The 20402-nt window shown below is 34.0% G+C and overlaps 1 protein-coding gene across 2 annotated transcripts in view; it reads right to left on the bottom strand.

The window, feature by feature from the left end:
* Positions 1–18609, bottom strand: part of Tak1 (TGF-beta activated kinase 1) — a 98533-nt gene extending 79924 nt beyond the window's left edge. Inside the window, exons 1-4 of one of the 2 annotated variants that reach the window (XM_085952719.1) lie at positions 18374–18609; positions 17893–18192; positions 8002–8181; positions 6201–6339 (exon numbers count right to left, since the gene is read on the bottom strand). In XM_085952719.1, coding sequence (XP_085808845.1) covers positions 6201–6339; positions 8002–8181; positions 17893–18192; positions 18374–18457 — 703 coding nt within the window. In that variant the 5' untranslated portion in view covers positions 18458–18609. The remainder of the gene's footprint in view (positions 1–6200; positions 6340–8001; positions 8182–17892; positions 18193–18373) is intronic. The other variant, XM_085952718.1, reaches the window with a different exon arrangement.
* Between the last annotated feature and the right edge of the window lie 1793 nt (positions 18610–20402).

Genomic DNA, 20402 nt, shown 5'->3' with positions numbered 1-20402 from the left:
TATAGCCAAAATTGGAACGTCGGCAAAATTTTCCAGTGAAACTTACATAACTTAGGCATATTATATATTTGACCAATTAATAGTGGTATTTTTTTAACCAGTCAATAATCCTATATTAATGTAATTTTAAATATTATTTAAAAATATAATGAAACAATCAGAAATATGTAAACAGCTATAAATAGACTAAATCTGTATTATTATCCCAATAGGCGGCAGCATTGCAGGTTGCACTTAAACAATACGTTAAATGTATGCAGATTGAAATATTTCTGAAGTAAATTAAGTTTGCTTGTTCAACCATACATAGATGATAAATTTAATATATCCAATCAACGAACACAAAAATTCAATTGCAATTATTTTTATTAATTGATTTAAAATACAGTATAACCTCGTTTTTACGTGCCTGGAATTCACGTTTTCCCGGCAATTGAGTGTAATTTTTTCAGTCCCGATGTATTTCAGTACATTTAATATCCGCATTTACGTTTTTCTTTCCCGCGATTTACATCGGAAATATTCAAAATATGCGAGTTACGCGCGCTTGACAATGATTGGGTCGTGACATTCGAACGGCGTAAGGTGTTTGGAGGGAAAACTCCGTGTCTTTAGAACGGCGCACGGTGATTGGTCTTTACATAACAAAAAAACAAAAATGCAACAAACTAATATACATGATTTTTTTAATAAAACGTTATTTTTTTAGAAACATAAAATTTAAATGTTCTTTTTTTCTATACCCCCCATTTTACATTTTCCCTCCAATTAGGTTTTTTTTCTTCAGTCCCTTATAAAACGTAAAATAGGGGTTAGTATAACCGTTATACTGTATTATGATTATATTTTTTTTTTTTTTTTTAAATATATAAAGTGTACAAGTTAGTCGTGGATTCGTGGAACAGTCATTTTGATATACCTATGACAATTTGAACTGTTAAATAAGAATTTGACTTCATTCTACTTTCAAGGCAAGTCCTTAAGATTAAATGGAAAACACTGCTGATAAGGGTTGTTTTGATCCATTGTTTGCATTTATTGCGTATTCTCCTGTTTGCTTAACCTTGACCATTCTGTGATGTCAAGTAACTTTACATAGGTTCCGAAATATTTTACTCTATGACAACATCTTCTTGGCTACGTGTTAAAACTGTGAACTAACATGCTCCTCCCATTTTTAACCGCAATTCCATTATAAACTAACAAGCTCCTCCCATTTAGTCGACAACAGCGCCTTCCTTCACGTAGCCAAGAAGATGTTGTCGAACAATATATTTAAATTAAAATGCACTTCATGTACTTGATATTTTGACTATTTCTATAATCATTGACAAAACAAATAGCGAATAAAGATGACAAATATTTATAAACCTTTATATGTTACAAAACTAGTCTATCAAATTTAAAATACCGCTATTTCGTGAAATTAGTACAGTACTTACTGCAATGTGACAGCAAGTAATTAGAACAGTAACATAATTCTGTACTGATTTACTAAGTTTCAATTATTACTCTTTGTGCAATATAAAAAAAACTACAGTAAATAAGATCAGTAACTTCAGTTCAAGAATTCGAATTGTAAAATAGAAAAAATTACATTTGGCTTAATCTCTCTATTTACTGTCAAGCAATACAATTTTTTTAGACTGTTTTATATATTCTACCAGTAACATAGTGTTTCTCGAATGTTAAATGCACAATTACAATGAATACAGTTTATTGCATAAATTTATTATATATGTGAGAATTACCTATATTCAGTCATTGCATGTGCATTTACTATTGGTCAGTGCGCAGTGCTTGAAGCCGAAATGCAAAACCAGGGTCGCAAAATACGACACAGTACAAAACTTAATTCAATTAGAATTTACCATTACATCTTTTCATTTGAAATATTGTGGATAAATAGGTACCTACATTTGTATTATTATATAATAATTATATCAATTGAGCCCATATCCGGAAAACAAGCGTTATCTTGTAAACGGCATTCAGAGATATTGGCAGTTAAATATTTCAGTTGGTTGTTGTGGAGATACCCGTTATCGAAAATATTTAATTCTGATGAATAAAAGTAGTTTGACTAATTGAGAACAAGGTTTATTAAACAAAAAAACTTTATTGGATAAACCACCATGTTTATAATAAAATATAAGGTAACAAATTTAACGCTGTTTTTCCGTATAACATAAAATAATCGTACAACTCTGATTTTGATGGTAACATCCTTTACCCTAAGTTTTTAAGTGAGTCACTTGAAGTGATGTCTTCATCAGGAGGTCCATTTCCAACATTTATTGGGATAAATTCCAATATATTTTTTAACCAATCAGCACTTTGTTGGCTTCACAAAAGGCAAACAAGACAAAATGTCTTCCATTTATTTTGCATCCCGTTGGATTTTACTACCAATTTCCCAAAACTTGGAAAATAAATTATTTTGTTCAACGGCTGAAATAATGTATTGCACAACTATTGACAGCACATACCCACGATAATCTTTCCTTTAAAAGTTTTATAATTTTGACCACTATTCGTTTTTGACGTAATAATTAGTTTCATCAATGACACGCCTTTTTAGAACAAATAAATTCCGATTTTATAATCTGAAGAGTAAAAAATATGTATCGCAATAAATGGAAATGCCGCAAACATCCGTAAGCATAAATTGTGGGTACAGTGCTGCAAATTTATCTGAAAAATTGATGGGGGAACCACAGTCGAAAACTACCCAATCAAGACTCGCAACTGGACAGAATCTGACGTTGGAATGGCGTATTTCATAATATGGCGTCCATATGGGTTCTAGTAGTTTTGACCATTATTCAGATAAGTTGGTTGGACTGTATGTCGTGTACGGCATAGATACTATGGAATACGGAGAAACAGCGTGCAACACGTGGTCAGTTTGGACTGTCTACTGCCACCTATTGTTAGAATATCAAAGTAATATTTGGTGAGTGCATGCCTAGGTGTATGCCGCGTAATTTAAATCGATTTACGAAAAAACAGCGTTATCGCGATAACGCTTGTTTTCCGAATATGGGCTCAATTTTTTCTGAGGATGTGGACCATGTACAGCATCTATGGAGTGCACGCCACTGATATATAATATATGTATATACGAGTGGCGAAGGGTGACTTTTGGAAAGAGGTAGGTTGTAGAGACATCACACTTGTCAGATATACTTACAGGAGAATTAGAAGATAATCCGATATTACTTACTACTGATGAATATTACACAAAAATTAAGCAATGAGTTTGTATTATGTATTTTCCCAAACATTTATAAACGTAACACACGCTCAAAATATATTGCCATCTCTGAAAAAGTCCGTTGTTGTGTTATCTGTTCCATAACAATTTATAATTTAACCTGTCAAACTGGACATTTTAAGATTTAAAACACAGACTTAGGTACAATATCAGATCCCAACTGACATTACTGACTGAATAAATTGTCTTAGTCTATGATTAGGCTTCGGATTTTTAGGTGCTAAAAAATGAATAATAGGTACCTAAAATATGTACCTAGATATAATTGGAAAACATGTGGAAGTATTACAATAAATCATATAGGTATATTTCAACAGTTTAATTCATTATTTATTCACAAACAGAAAACGCTTTATTAGTATTACAATAAATAATAAAATAATGATTCAAATTTTCGAATGTGAATCTTTGACGATTTGATCTTAGTAAATTTTTATAAATGGAAAAACTTCTTTCCACTTCTACAGATGTTATTATAGCGTATGTAAATGAAACTATTTCTGAAGTTGAAAAAATTGAAACATCTGAGGCATCTAATGGATTTCCCAAAAGAGCTTTAATATTCTGCAGCATTTGAAGTCCAGTATTTTTATTCCAATAATTGGTCCAGGAACATATTTTAGCAGCAGTATTGTTTAAAATATTAATTTGCTCCACTAGTGATTTTGTAGATGATTCTAACATTTCAATTGTGTTTACCAGATGACAATTGTGTGACGAATGATAATTCATTGTTTATGGAACAGTTTCCCATTATTTTAAAAATATGTGCTTAAACCTAGAATATGTAATTATCCAAAAATATTTAAAAATAGGTGCTAACAAATAAGGCTTAAATGTTTCAAAATTGTCTGAAACAGATAGATATTTTTGATATTTTGTTGTGGGGCCACTCAAATAAAATATTTAAATACCTAAGAACCCTAAGCCTATCTATGACGAACTAACTAATAAATAAAAATCACGAGATAAATTATTTTATATTTTTAACAACAATCAATATTTAAATGTGATTTAATCCTATTGAAATTATTTTTTTAAATTATCTTATTAATTATTTTAAATAAATGTACACTTGAGTCTGACAAATTTACTTATGCGTGCGGTGCAAGGTATTGCGTGTATTTTCTGTTTGAACACGTCAAGAAAAAAAGATTGCAAGACTTTAAAAATTTAGAATTCCCTAATAAATAAAAAATTCAAAACATTAAAATTGTCTTTCTTTCATCTTTAGTTTCAAAGGTTTACGCAACTTCCGGGTGCACTGGTTAAAAAGTCAGACTATATGTATGTCAGACAATGTATGTCAGTCAGACTATTTGTACACCCACGGTAGCCGCGCGGCTTAAGCGTTGGACTATCACGCCATGGGTCTCAGGTTCGAATTCTGGGTCTGGCAAGTATACATATTGTTTTTCAATTTGTGTGTGAGTCAGGGTATGGACCTAATAGGTTGAGCAAGTGGCTGACATCCATTTCTCGTAAAAAAACAAAATCTGTTAATACAAACCTCTACTCTGTGGAGGCCCATATGATCCTATTAGGATCGGATATGGTCGGAAAAAAAATATGTATGTAGGCTTCGGGTCAATAGCTTACAGATTTGTATGGATGGCTCTGAACATCTTGAAATTATGAGAAAAAAAGTTCATACAAAAAGCACGCCAAAGTCATCTCAAATGAATCGATATTTCAATACAACACGTGGCGCTGTTTTGACACTTATTTTTTATTTATTCTAAATTCTGATGATAGATGGCTGGCTCTCTTTTTTATTTTTTAAATATTAAATAATTATTCTGCCGATAGATTGGTTCCCGCACATTTTTTTATTTATTTAAATACTTTCTATCTATTTTTCTTAGAAAGTAGGTTTCAAATAATCCCCTACTATGGAGCCTTCGTCACTGGTGTATACATATAACTATGTAACTTTCTACAATCAAAATAATTATAGTAAAAAATATAAGTATATATAATTTTTTGCATATTTTTGAGAATTGCATTTTCTAGTATCCAAACAAAAGGTTTCTGGGATTCTTCAAATTCAAATTGAGGATCCAGGGCAATTTTCGAACACATACCGACACCAAATTTAAGACCTGAAATTTATGCCTATACCTAATACCAATTACATTGTATCTAATAATCTAATCAAAATAGTAATTAATTCCAACTTTGTGCAATTGCACATCACTCGGCCGGAAAGGCTTCGACCCTTGTGACAAAGAACATTTAAAAAAAATTCTAAGAACTAATATAGCCAGTGAAATTACAAACTAAATATTAGCATAATAGGGCAGACAAAAGAGAAAGCTGGCCACCAACCCCTCACCCTGTATATCTGCGTTAACTACATTCGGAATAAATAATGGAATTTAGAATGTTTCAAACCCTAAGAAGAAAGGGAGAATTCTAAAATAAATAGTTTAGAATTTAACGTCAGAAAGACAGGGTTTTGATGCCCCATATCTCCCAATGTGACGGTCATTATACAATACAATTTAAGAACATACGATAATAATTCATTTCAACTAATAAAATATTAATAACCTCTACTGTGTAATAGGTAAGTGGATGAGTGGGAAATAATCAATGACAATCAAACTCTCGGTGCCCCTTACCTAAGATAATTATGCAGTCAACCTGTAACGGTTCCACCTTAGCAATTAATAATCCTTGTTCTAAGTAAGCCAATGTTTCCATAACTGAACGTCAGTGTGGATGAGTAGCTCCAAACTTTGTTCTTAATGTAATGTAATAAACTGTGTAATCGTGTTGTACTTGTGTAATCCATAGCTCTTCTCTAAAAAACAATGTGCAATCTTTCGATCCCTTTTAGAAGGTCTTCAAGGGGTGTCAATAAATATTGTTATGATTTTGACACTAAGATTTAAAAAAAGCTAACTGATAAAATTACTACCTGTATGCACAGCCCACATTATTCTAAATGCAGATCCGCCAACCTCATCAAAAGGTTTTCTTCTCGATAGAACTTCCCACAAAATTATGCCCCACGAAAATACATCACACTTCTCCGTGTACGATGAACCTTCGAACACCTGAAAGTAAACAAACAATATTGTGTTATTATTGTGTTGACACTTCACGAATATAGCAAATGAAACATGTTGCATATTAAGTAGATGTAAGTATAAATATTTCATAATGGATACAATTATCCTTAATAATAAATTATATAAATAAAAAGGATTTCAAGTTATACACATTTATATTTTTATAAAAATCGATGTTTTTTAAAATAAATATTAAAACGATGAATTAGTCAAAAGTCTAAACGTCAAAAAATTTAAAACTTAAACTAAATTTTAATAATAAATATGACCATAATATATAATGTAATAAGATGTGACCCTGCAACGAATTCACATTTTTTACAATTCTAAGTTTATCTTTAAATTAAAAAAAAAAAAAAAACTTTTTAATGTTTTCAAATACATTTATTTATTAATACAGTTGAAATTGTAAATCATCAAAAAAAAAATCTCAAATTGCAAGCTTCGTATTTTTCTGCTAGGTTCTCTGTTGGCATATAGGATCCCCCTTAAATAAGCACTGTCAACTATATGGACGTATAATTTAATTAGGAACTTGTAAATGATACATCCATTTGTCTTAAAAATCATGAATAAAATGAGTGTTGGAATATTGTATTGATTTTAACATAATTTATTATATGACTAGCTGAAGTACCCGACTTTGCACATGGTCACTTCATCGATCGATATAGATTTATCTTACTCAACAAAACAATAATAATTACATTTTTTAATATCAAAATAACCCTATTTAGGCATAGAATACCTATGTAGAAATGAAAATAAGTCCGACAGCAGTAAAAGTCAAACAAAAGAGAAACAAATAAAAATCGAATCCGATCGAACAAGCAGCTTGTAAAATAGCTCAATATCAATGAGGCTTAAGCAGTGGTAAAATTTCGAAATTAGAAGGAACAAACACACATACAGACCTACAAACTTATCTGAAGAATGGGATGGGGGAGCCACTGTCAAAAAGTACCCAATCAAGACTATGAACAAAATCTGACATTCAAAATCATTTTCAAAATGGCGTCTTATGGTAGTTTGTAGTTCCATTTTTGGCCATTCTACAGATAAGTTTGTATGTCTGTACTTTATATTTTATATAATAATATTATATAGAATCTGATTCCCAACACTTTTTCGTACGGCGGAACTCTTGAAGCATTTTGTAAAATCTCGAGGAACCCCCATCTGGTTCAGAAGGGAAAATTACGAAATACATTCAAAATGCCATCTCTTACAATTTTTAATCACAATTCGTACTACCTATGTAAATTAAGTATTGAATAGATACATGGCAAAAAATAGGGTCACTAACACGGAATCTACTCAAAAAAGTTATATCAGTCGCATTTCTCTCTCAATTTTCTTGCCTCTCAAAGACTTGACTACTAGCAATGGAAATTTAATTTAATTTATTAATTATTAGGTAATGTTATGGAGGGAAGCATGTCGGAGGTTTGCTTTGATTAATTAATTAAAACAACAGATTCGGGCAATTGAATATTAGTAAGGTTATGTTAAACCTTATGTTTGTCTACCTTAAAAGCAAATTTTTTTGCAAGATTTTATGATTTATCAAGGAGCCCCAGGGTTCCGCGGAACCCAGTTGGGGATCGCTGATATAGATAGATAGATATTTCAGGAATATTTTTTTACCTCTGGTGCCATCCAAGCAGCACTTCCTTTATTATTAGTCATGTATGTTGCTTTGTCGGCGGCTGTCCCAAAATCACAAATTTTAAGTCTCAATCCTCCCATCACGAGCAACAGATTTGGTGGCTTCAAGTCTCGATGGATGAGAGGCTTCGGCCGCATCGCATGCAAGTATGCTACACCCTGAAATAACAAAGGACCTTTATTAAAGACACTGGTGAATATCACTAGATCTTGACAAAATGTAGCCCCTCTTTGAATTGTTATAGAATATTTCAGAAATCTTCCAAGACAAACAGGACCAACAAAGATAACAGTCAGGTTAGGAAATTGTACACATGTGGTACAATGCCCCAAATTTGAGCGACATAGAGATGAGATTCAACTTGCAGATTCAAGTTCAAATTTATTTATTTTATATTTAAGTAAGTACCTATTACCTATAGTGATATTTAAAAATTATAAATTTATAAAGACGTTCGTTCACAACATGACATAGAAGAAAAAAAACATAATTAGGTAAGTAATTAATGTATAATCCTTAAACTGCTGGGAGCTATTTAACTAATAAAACCTTTTTGAAATGCAAATGGAATTTCCCCAAATCCCAACTGGGCTAGGTTCACATCCCGTGTGTAGGTGCTTACTCAAAAGATAACCCTACCTAACAGTAGCGAAGGGTGGAGTTAAGCTGTTAAGATCCGCCATAAATGGTGCACATTAAACTTTGTTAGCCATACGTATTTGTTTTTAATGAACTAAGACTACAATTTACAGATGGTATTGGTAAGTTTTTAAAAATCAATTAAATACTGCTTAAGCTTAAACCAAGCCATAATAGTTTTGGTATATTTTGGGCAATACGACAAAATTGTGCACACTTTTTCATTCTTTCACTTATTTGTTTTCGTTAGATTAAGAATACATAGGAATTACACATATTGTTGGTTCATTTTTTGCCCTGCCTAAACTAAACTATAATATATAAAAAATATTATTCTATCTATAAAATATTCCAAGTTATGTATGATTTAATTTCATAATTTTAGATATTTTATAGGTAAACGGGTATTTTTTTGAGTATATTCTATTATAGCTTGGCTTTCGTATGGTTTGATTGAATTTTAAAAACTAACCAACACCATCTGTAAATTGTAGTCTTATTTCAATGAAAACAAATACCTACGACTGACAAAGTTTAGTGTGCACTATTTATGGCGGATCCAGCCTATCCCCACCCTTTCGCCACTGCTACCTAATTGCCTTCAGAAAAAGTAAATACAGATAGATAGCCAGGTAGGTATTATTTTAACTGATATATTATGGATATAAGGTATTATGAAATGTGAAGTATCATTTTGTTTTATTAAGTTGTACTTCTTCAATCTTCTGTGATCAATCTTAACTCCAACAATATTTATTAAATAGGTAATACGTTTACATACTTATAATAATTTAAATTAACATATTATGTACCTTCCTATGGTATTCTGACTGTCAGCTTTTTCAATCAGTTAAAATTTGTGCAACAAATTGCTATGAATCGCAAAATACTGCATATGAAAATGCAGATACTGCGCTGGATCGGCAACGGCATGGAATGCCGTATAATATACTAGCAAGGCCGGCTATGCACGCAACCCCTGTTGGCAAGAGAAGACCAGTACGGCCGAAATTGAGATGGCTAGACTGCGCGAGCCAACCGTCTCGGCTTTTGAGCTTTGAGAATCAATGTCTCCGCCGAATCTTAGGGTGAGCGAATGCTTTAATGGGTACTGTATTATTGCAAAACAGATACATAATAATATAATATATTGTATTAAATTTGATCGACTATCAAGTCCAATGACATCTCTATAAATATAGATTCATGAAGTACTTATGCATAAGAGTTTTAGATTAAATAATTATCATCGGAGTTAGAAAGTGTGATTACAGTAATCGAGCTAACAAATGACAATTCAATGCAAGAACAGTTTATCAAATTTATCTTGGTCATTTAATGAACATTGTATTATGTTAGACAAGGGATTCCTAACTTTATTTTCATCAAGAGCATATCGTCACTGTTCTGGCAGAAAACACTAATTCGAAAAAATTACATATTGACTTAGTACCAAAATGTTCCTAATTTCAAACTTTACCGTCTGGAAACCTTCTTAATAAATAAACAGTCTTTATTTTAATGTCATCCTTTTTACGATTACTTAATAAACTCACATGATAGATCATTATTTCAAACATTTTAACAACTTCAAAGTCAAATTACTCAAAACTGGTATTCTCCAATTAGTGTGTTCTGCCAGAACAGAGACGATATTATGTACAGCCAAAAATGGAATAGCGGGTATTATTTTAACATTTTTTTTTTCAACGAAAATGACATAAGTAATTTAGACGGAGAATACTTCATATATTGTCAATAAATAAATAAATATTAGTTTAATTTTTTTTAACAATCTTGTAGTAATAAAGTTTTAAATATTTTTTAAAAACATTATTAAATATAATACCCCGTTTATTGCACAACAAAGCATGATTATTAAAATATCCAAATAATGATCAGCATTTTCTATTGTATCGGATCTGTATAAAACACTCAATTACATGACATCAAATAGTCAGTCAGTTATCAAAGACTTAACCGTAAGGTTATCGTTCCACTTCGCCCGATCGACTTAGCAATTTCTCATAACGCATAAACTGCTTTCATTCTGCTAAATTATAATCTGTAAACGTATCTGTAATAATTAAATTAATATTTATTTGGAAGGAGATAATAAAACCAGGGTTCATTTCGTTCACGCATCAATCTTCTTATTATTGGAGTCAAACAACCTACCCTGCCTGTTCCCTATTTCATCTCCTAACAAAACGTGCATGGATTTACAGCTGACAGTACGTATTATCGCGGCCATAACAAGAAAATGCATGTGTAAACATGTATTATCATGCAGGTTGCAAGAATGCATGCACGAATCAAAAAAGTTCGGAGGCTTCTGAATTTTCACACGACAGTTGGGATTGTTTGATACCTGCGCGCCTGTGCAGTAGAATGATAGTGGCGATCCTGCCGGTAAAAAAATGAACTACATCGTGGCAGACTCATTTTGAGGTTAACCGATTTTCACAACCTGTCAAATAGTACTATAAAATGACAACATCGCGTCTCGCTTACTCTCGGAGAATGAGGTTGGCGAGACAGTCAGAACTTTTACGTGTAAAGAGTTATTATCGCGATACTTTAAAATACACACTATTGCTGCAAGTAAATTCATGCACGTGTACAGGTGCTATAATGAAAAATACATTAACAAAAAATAATGACAGTATAATTAGTGGGATCTTTGGCATTGGATTTATTCAATCAATTTTTCATAGTTAGGAATGTATGTGGATATTACTATTCTTAAACAGTGATTTTGCTGGCAATTCCTGTGCTACACAATATGTTGCTAACTGCACACAGAAGTAATGCAACATGTAAAATAAAAGCCTTGAGACGCTGAGAAATATGGTAAAATTATCAAGATTAATTGAATCGGCTAGGGCAGGGATCGCCAAACTCTAGGCGATGGTGCCCATAGAACGCGTCGAGCGGGCGAAGTCCGCGTATGCAGTGTTTATTCATAACCATAATCACACGTCTCGTGCCGCGCATTACCCTTCACCTATGTAATAAGCGGCCCAAGCAACACAAAATAATTATTATTACAGTGCCTCTCATAACAAAGCAATAAAAATATTATATTATTTCGGGGCTTGTAATTAATATTTACGACGACATTATTCAACCAGCGATAAACTGAACACGCAATAAAATTAAACAATGACTTCTCTGTAATTAAATAATTGCTTTTCGCCCGTCGATCGACGAGGCCTCAAGCAGCGTAATTTTGGTAGCCGTGTTCAATGAATGGACTTCTTTGTATTTTCATTAAATCGTATCGCCGAGAAGCGAAAAACGGTGACTCATGCGGCACGCGGGGCGCAAGGCATCGTGAAGTCCAGTGGGCGCTGGCGTATTTGATTACGTTGTATTTTTGATGATTTACGCGCCACTTGTAGAAATTTTGCGCGAGCGCCGCACTCGCTGCGTCAATGGGCTTTAGCGATGGTGCCCACAGAACGCATCGGGCGCGCGAAGTCGGCGAATGCAGTGTTTATTCATAACCATAATCACACGTCTCTTCCCGCGCATTACCCTTCACCTATGTACTAAGCGGCCCAAGCAGCACAAAATAAATATTATTACAGCGCCTCTCATAACAAAGCAATAAAAATATTATATTATTTCGGGTCTTGTAATTAAAATTTACGACGACATTATTCAACCAGCGAAATATAATGACACGGAATAAAATAAAACAATGACTTCTCTGTAATTAAATAATTGCTTTCCGCCCGTCCATCGACGATGCCTCGCGCAGCGTGTTTTTGCTCGCTGTGTTCAATGAATGGACTCCATTGTATTTTCTTTCATTCGTATCGCCGAGAAGCGGTGATTCGCGAAAAAACGATTCATGCGGCGGGCGCGTATAATGCGTCGTGAAATCCAGTGGGCGCTGGCGTATTTGATTACGTTGTATTTTCGTTGATTTACGCGCCACTTGTAGAAATTTTGCGCGAGCGCCGCACTCGCTGCGTCAATGGGCTTTATGCCTAGGACCAAAGGAGCCAAATATGAGTGGCACAACGGTTGAAAAAAAATTCGAGAGCCATACGTATATTTTTATAAATATCATTTATTTAAATGAATTAATTACATTTTATAATTGTTTATTTATAGTGTTAGTTACATACAATTTTCAAGCATTCCCTAAAACTAATGTGAACCTTCCTTGGATTTCTTTGGAGGGTTTCTGTATGTTAGGTATGTAACTTGTAGTTATTAATTTCAGGCGCGACTCCAGATTCTCATTGGTTATTTGGTTTTTCTAAATGCTATTTATATTGTTCATGTTTGAAAATGATTGTTCACATACATATGTAGATTCGAATGAGTTCGGAAAGCTATTCCATGTATTAAAAATCGTAATATCTACCTTATGTAGATGTTTTAGAGCGCTCCACTTGTGTTGTGAAATTAATTGCATTTTTCTCTCTCCAAATCCTCAATTTTATTTTGGTGGCATTTACTTTGTCGACTTTTGCAATGGGCGGATTTAAAACAACAACAATCATACCTTTTTGCATCAACCACCATGGAGGAAAAATTAGGCTCGCGATAATGTCATTATATAATATAATAAGTGTACAAATCAATGACAAAAGATAAAAATTGTGAATTTTGCAAGACTGTAAAAATTAGGAATTGAGAATTTGGCAAAAAGCCGCACGCCAATACCCAAAGGGCCGCATACGGCTCGCGAGCCGCGGTTTGCCGACCCCTGGGGTAGGGTCATTACACCGTCATTTGCGTTTTCTGTATAACGATAACCCTAGTTCACCGCGACCCCGGCGTGTGCAAATCCATAATATCACAATAGACCTTCAATATTTTTTTTGTCGCATACTTATTTAACCCTGTGCCAGGAATCATCATAATGAGTGGAGTCATGCGCTGACGATCAGATTATCGGACAGGTTATCGACAAATTTTGTGCAGTGTCAGACAGGTCAAGTAAGATAATCTATATAAATTATCTTATCGGTCAATTACAAAGTTATGCTGGTATATTATTTTAATTTTATGTATGTTTATTTTGTTAGTGCTTAATTTTATTTAGTTTATTAATAAAGTGTTTTCATATTTTAAATTGCTTTTGAAATTTCGGTTATTGCGATCATGTTCAAAACATTTCTCACGATCATTACCTATAGCAGTGGCGAGGGGTGGAGGTAAGCTCTTAATATTCAACCTAAATAGTGCTCACTAAACTTAGTCAGTCACATTATTTATTTGTTTACATTGAACTATGAATACATATTGCAAATGGTGCTGGTTAGTTTTTAAAATTCAATTAAACCTTGCCTAAGCTAAACCATCATAGTGAAGGTAGGCTGTGGATATACAAATCTATATGTATTAAAGAAAGTCGGGTTGGTTACACCATTTATAACTCGAGAACGGCTGGACCGATTTTCACGATCTTTGATTTGTTGGATTTGTCTCAGCCCCGAATAGCAGAATAACTATTAAAACATCGGATAAATCACGGAAAAAATGAATTATGAAGAAAATTCATTTTCTCATACATTTTGTATCGAACGGCTTTTGGACTAATATCGATTAATTTAAACGATGGAGCTCGCGCATACAAAAACAAAAGAAAATAACAAAAAATTTAAATCCGTATACAACGCCATCTCTGATACATGACAGAAACAATAAACAAGAAACACACAAACAAAAGAAAGTATGAACATGGCGTTTTTGACAGATTCAGTTCAGCCTCAGATAATACCGAAAGACTTTTTTGTAGACAAATAGCGATTTTGATCGTGATTTTCAAAAGATAAGTTTCCTTCTAAAATGTTCACTTTGTGAGGTTATCAAATTTGTGAATGTGCGCGTATCGATAATTGCTTCATTATGTAATTTTAAATTGTGTGATTAATTTTCCAGTGTTATTTACAATGCCGCGAGCCAGAAGATCTAATCTATATAAAACAAAGTCAGGTTAATTACACCATTTATTTTATAACTCAAAAACGGCTGGACCGATTTTTATGATCTTTAATTTGTTGGATTTGTCTCTGCCCTGAATAGCAGAATAACTATTAAAACATCAGAAAAATGTACGGAAAAAGAAATTATGAAGAACATTCATTTTCTTATACATTTCGTATGGAACGGTTTTTTTGATGATGTCTATTGATAATATAGAACTGATTGACTGATTTCGATAATTTTTTTTTGTTCGTCTCGGCCTCGAGAAGCTTCCTCGCGCATTGGAAAAGTAAGAAAATCACAAAAAAAATCCGTATACACCGCCATTTCTGATACATGAGTATTGCAATTCAGTAAAGTACATCAAATACATCTGCAAATATGTCACCAAAGGCAGTGATATTGTGGTTTTTGGCGTTCAAACTCCCAATACCAACGATGAAATCACGCACTATCAAGTTTGTCGATATGTGAGCTGCAATGAAGCAATTTGGCGTATTTTCTCATTCCACATTCATGAACGTCATCCCACTGCTGTACATTTGGCGGTACATCTGGAGAATGGTCAACGAGTTTATTTTAATGCATCGAATGTTGCTCAACGTGCTGTAACACCTCCAGCAACAAAATTGACCAGTTTCTTTTCAATTTGTTAAAGCGATCCGTTTGCACGAACGTTGCTCTACTCTGAGATGCCACGTTATTACACTTGGAACGCTTCATCGAAGAAATTTCAACGTCGGAAGCAAGGTGATGCGGTTCCTGATCATCCGGATGTGCATTCTAATGATGCTCTTGGTCGCATTTACACAGTTCATCCGAAGAATGACGAATGCTTCTACTTGCGGTTGTTGATGGTAAATGTTCGTGGGCCAACATAATTTGAATTACTTCGAACTGTCAATGGTGTAGTGTGTCCAACATTTCGTGCTGCATGTCAACAGCTCAATTTGCTTGAAAACGATATTCATTGGGACATGAAAATCGCTGTAGCAATTGTTTCTGCATCTCCAAGTCAGATACGTACATTATTTGCTATCATTATTTCGACATGCTTCACATCAAATCCACCTGAACTGTGGAACAAGTACAATGATGACATGTCAGAAGACATTTTACATCGAATTCGTGTCAGTTCAGAGAATCCCGATCTCGAAGTGAATGAGGAGATACATAACCAGGCTTTGCTTTTGATCGAAGACATGTGTTATCTCATGTGCGGCAGTTTGTTAGTCAAGTTAGGAATGCCAACGCCACATCGTGGAATAAATGACGCTTTTAATCGAGAATTGGAACGTGAACGTGAATATGATCGAGATGCATTGAACCGATCGGTTCGATCGAATGTACCAATGTTGAACCCCCAAGAAAAGGAAGTGTACGATACGTTAATGCAGGCAATTGATGATGGAAATGGTGGTTTATTTATCCTCAATGCGCCTGGTGGAACTGGGAAGACATTTTTCATGTCATTGATTTTGGCCACTGTTCGTGCGAGATCCGAAATTTCTGTAGCAGTTGCTTCGTCTGGGATAGCGGCCACGTTGTTAGAAGGATGCCGAACGGCTCATTCAGCGTTGAAATTACCGTTAAACCTTCAAACGACTGAAACACCGACAAGCAGTATTGCGAAACACTCAGCAATGGCCAAAGTTTTGGTAGCAAGTAAAATCATCACCTGGGATGAATGCACAATGGCGCACAAATACGCATTGGCAGCAGTCAATCGAACTATGAAAAATCTGCGCAATTACTCAAGATGTTTTGGTGGCGCAATGATTCTACTATCTGGCAATTTCCGCTAAACACTACCAGTCATTCCAAGATCAACCGCTGCCGATGAAATGAACGCTTGCCTCAAATCATAGACTCTGTGGCGCTATGTGAAGAAACTTCAGCTGACGACAAACATGCGAGTTGCATTGCTAAACGATCCATCTGCCGAAGATTTCTCTAAGCAATTGCTGACTATCGGTAATTGCCGTGTTCCTGTCGACGAATCGAACGGATTGATTTCGTTTCAGCTGAATTTTTGAAATTTCTCAGCGAAGGACGACCTCATCAACAAAGTGTTCCCGAACGTCATTGCTATCCACAAAAATCACAATTGGTTGAGTGAACGAGCAATTTTTGCGACAAAGAACTAAGATGTGGATCACTTAAACTTCACAATTCAAAATCAAATCGTTGGTCCAATGCATTCCTTCAAATCTATCGACTGTGTAATAAACGAAGGCGAAGCAACCAACTATCCAACTGAATTTTTAAACTTATTGGATCTGCCTGGCTTGCCACCGCACAATTTACAACTGAAGATTGACTTGGTAGTTATCATGCTTCGAAATCTGAACCAACCAAAACTATGTAATCTATTTCATTTTGATTTGATTTTTGCACGTTTATTGAACTTAATTCATTTTGAGTATTTTAATTCAGCTAATAAGTTAACACAAGATTATTGATTCTAAGGCGGTACGAAGTTCGCCGGGTCAGCTAGTATTAAAATAAAAACTAGCAACACTATAATATGCAATTTGTATTCTTCGTTAAATACACTGAAATAACAACAGCTCTGTATAGTACCTACGATAGATTATATATAGACGCATAGACAATGGGTGGCAATAAGTATTGATTTAAAAACAAAATAATATGTTAAAATGTTTTTTCTTTTGTACTCATATTAGAACCTTTCATAAATTATTGACTACAAATGAATCACTCATGAAGACCGCTGAATCAAGAAGCGGCCGGTGCAGAGGGACAAATCAAAAGGTAACCAATCGTCGCCCTTTACATCAGCCGCCTGTGTGCGCCGCATACATTGCACATAAGAATGTAGTGACCCTGATAGTACGCACACTGTGGAATGTTCCGAATATATTTGAGTTCATGTTGTATTGATTATCTGTGTGTGAACTGCTTGATGGATAGACTTGTAGATACTAACCTAATAATAATTTCATAAATAACTTTGTGGTCCACCTATCAGTTATGTGGTAATACAACACATACAGATAAATTATGACAAATGTATTAAAAAACAACCTTTATGATTTGATATGTATGACTGCAATGAACATTGTTACTTTCTTTCTATCAAATGGTGAACGGAACATGGGTTGTGTATTGATGCCACCGTTTCCTGTCAACAGATATTATCTAAGACTGCTTGTAGATATTTAAGTGGACAATATTGCCAAGATTCATATTATAGTCAGTACTTACTTTCAATTCGGATTGAGTGGAAACATAGAAAATGTACATAATAAATAACGTACCTCTGCACATTGCCGAGCCCAGCTCATCGCATGGGCCGCTTTATATTTTGGTTTTGGATTACAATGTAGGACATTGTAAAGGGAGCCACCTTCTGCAAACTCCATAACAAGACAGACATGGGCCCCTCTCGTGCAGGCTCCATACAGTCTGACAATGTTTGGATGTGACACTCTTGACAGTTGTCTAACTTCTACACTGAAAGCTTTGCGTTCTGCCTCTGAATTGATGTGTTTCACAGCCACCTGAGTTTCTCTCCATAGTGCTTGCCATACTACACCGAAAGCTCCCTTTCCCACCACCTGTGAATGTCATAAAAATGTTATTTACAGCACAAATTTACATACAAGGTTTTCGTCATTTCGGACATGTCAAAACGTATACAATTCGAACGATAACAATCTCAATTCGTAGTCATCTGCAGGAGGTGAATACGCCACAACAAATTAACAGATTCGCCAATAAATTAATCACAATACTAACCCGTATTTTTTGTATTTCATCATAGTTAATTTCTTCAACGAACTTTTGTTGCATGACGGGTCCATGTTGTATTTGCGAAGCCATCAGTCATGGACACCATCACAATATATTTTATAATATCACCAACACTCCATTGGAAACAACACACTTTCCGACTGTGTAAATAAATAAGAAATATCACCAAAATTTACGGCGATTTTGTGGTTATGTTACTACGAATATTGTTTAGAATGAAATGGAATGCCAGTGACATCTATTGACGTCTCGTTAAACCACCTGCCACCGATTTATCGGCAGTTCAAAATAAAACCCAACATCGAAAATTGATATGGAAAATTTGTTACCCTTGGGAAAACTTTTTGGTCGTGTTTATTTAAAAAAATTGTATTATCTACTATGTATTGATTATGTGACTGCATGTTTGTGGGAAGACTGTAAACAACATGAAAAAAATAATATTGTTAGTGGTAATTTTATTTTCAAAAGTACCTATGTAAGTATATTATTTACTTTACCTACTTACCTAGGTATTATGCATAACAAAATCATGACTTGGAAAATCAAAAAAAAATCTAGAATAAATCTTGTACCGAGTGGGATTCGAAAACACAACTTTCGCTTGACGGACGAGAGTTTTGACCGTAAAGCTACTCGGCCAAATAGGCTCGAATCGCGAATTGGCTCCGTGTAAGGCACTCACCCAGCTAACTTAAGTTGTGTTCAAACCCCAATTAATTTAAGATTTTTTCTATGATTTTCCTAATGCGTATGTTTCTGGAGCCGTTTCTGTAAGTCTACATTATTGAATCTTGTATAGTATACTTTACCAACAACAAGATCGATCCACCTTCCTCTTCGCTTCTCGGTCTCTGGCAAAACATGTTGCTCGACGAGTGGATAACCGCTGTACAAATGCAGTCATAGTAATATTATGGTACGTAAGGGGCGCTAAATGAATTATGAACTTATTCCCTATAGGTATATAATTTATTTTATATAAACCGCTTAAAGTTTAGGGGTTTCTTCTTTGTATCTACTCTCAATAGTGTACAGGGGCGTAAGGGAAATGGGCTCATGGATCTGCTTCGAACACTCAATATGAATCAACCATCCTCATTGTCAATAGTCATATAATATTAATACGAAGTTTTCATTATTGTGTGATAAAAGTAAAATATCAAACAAATGCCAAAATATATGGGTACATAAATAATTGGTGTAGCTGTTCCCATCATCTACATATTTTATTGTGGCTAAAATGCCTAAACAGAAAGGAGATATTCATCCTCGTTTAGTTGATGTTTAAATTACTATATTTGTATGCAAACATAAAAACACTGCATAATATTATGATTTTATGAACTTTACCAAGGCGCCTTGGATGCAGAATTGATTGACTACCACAATACAATGTAAACACGTCAGATGCTATAGATCAGTGGTGCACAACCTATTTGAAAGAAGGGCCAAATTATCAATTTTCTAATTTTTCACGGGCTGCAGTGTGTAAGAGTGTTGAAAAATATTGATTGGTATATTATACTAGACGAAACATTGGTACATATAATTATTTTAAATTCAATAAATATTTACATATCAGATACTCCTGCTACTCCAATCATTCTAGATTCTGCATTACGTAGGTACATAATATGTATTTGCACGATAGAAATTAGTATATAGGAAACTAGAATTTTGACGTATTCAATGAAAAGTTTGGTGATGATGTTCTTGTCATTTTTGGCCGCAATAAATGCCATTTAAGGCCGCGGTTTGTGCATCACTCCTATATAGATAGTGTTAAACGGTTTACGAAATTTGTAATATCATTTTGTTAATTTAATTAATAATTAAGTTAATTAATTTGCAATATTTAATATATTATATACAATTTTAGAGTTAAATTTAACACCGATATAAACCAATATAAAGATTTTTTTGTATAAAACAAAAGTAAAAACTATTTTTATTAATGCCACAAGTTTTGATTGTAGCTCATCCAAAATGTCGGTGCCTGGGGACCCAGACT

Source organism: Rhyacophila brunnea, unplaced genomic scaffold, assembly GCF_057557595.1.
Source record: "Rhyacophila brunnea isolate RB1 unplaced genomic scaffold, BYU_Rbru_1.0 scaffold_3, whole genome shotgun sequence".
Lineage (NCBI taxonomy): Eukaryota > Metazoa > Arthropoda > Insecta > Trichoptera > Rhyacophilidae > Rhyacophila > Rhyacophila brunnea.
The sequence above is the reverse complement of the archived record's forward strand: the minus strand, read 5'-3'. Positions and strand labels throughout refer to the sequence as shown.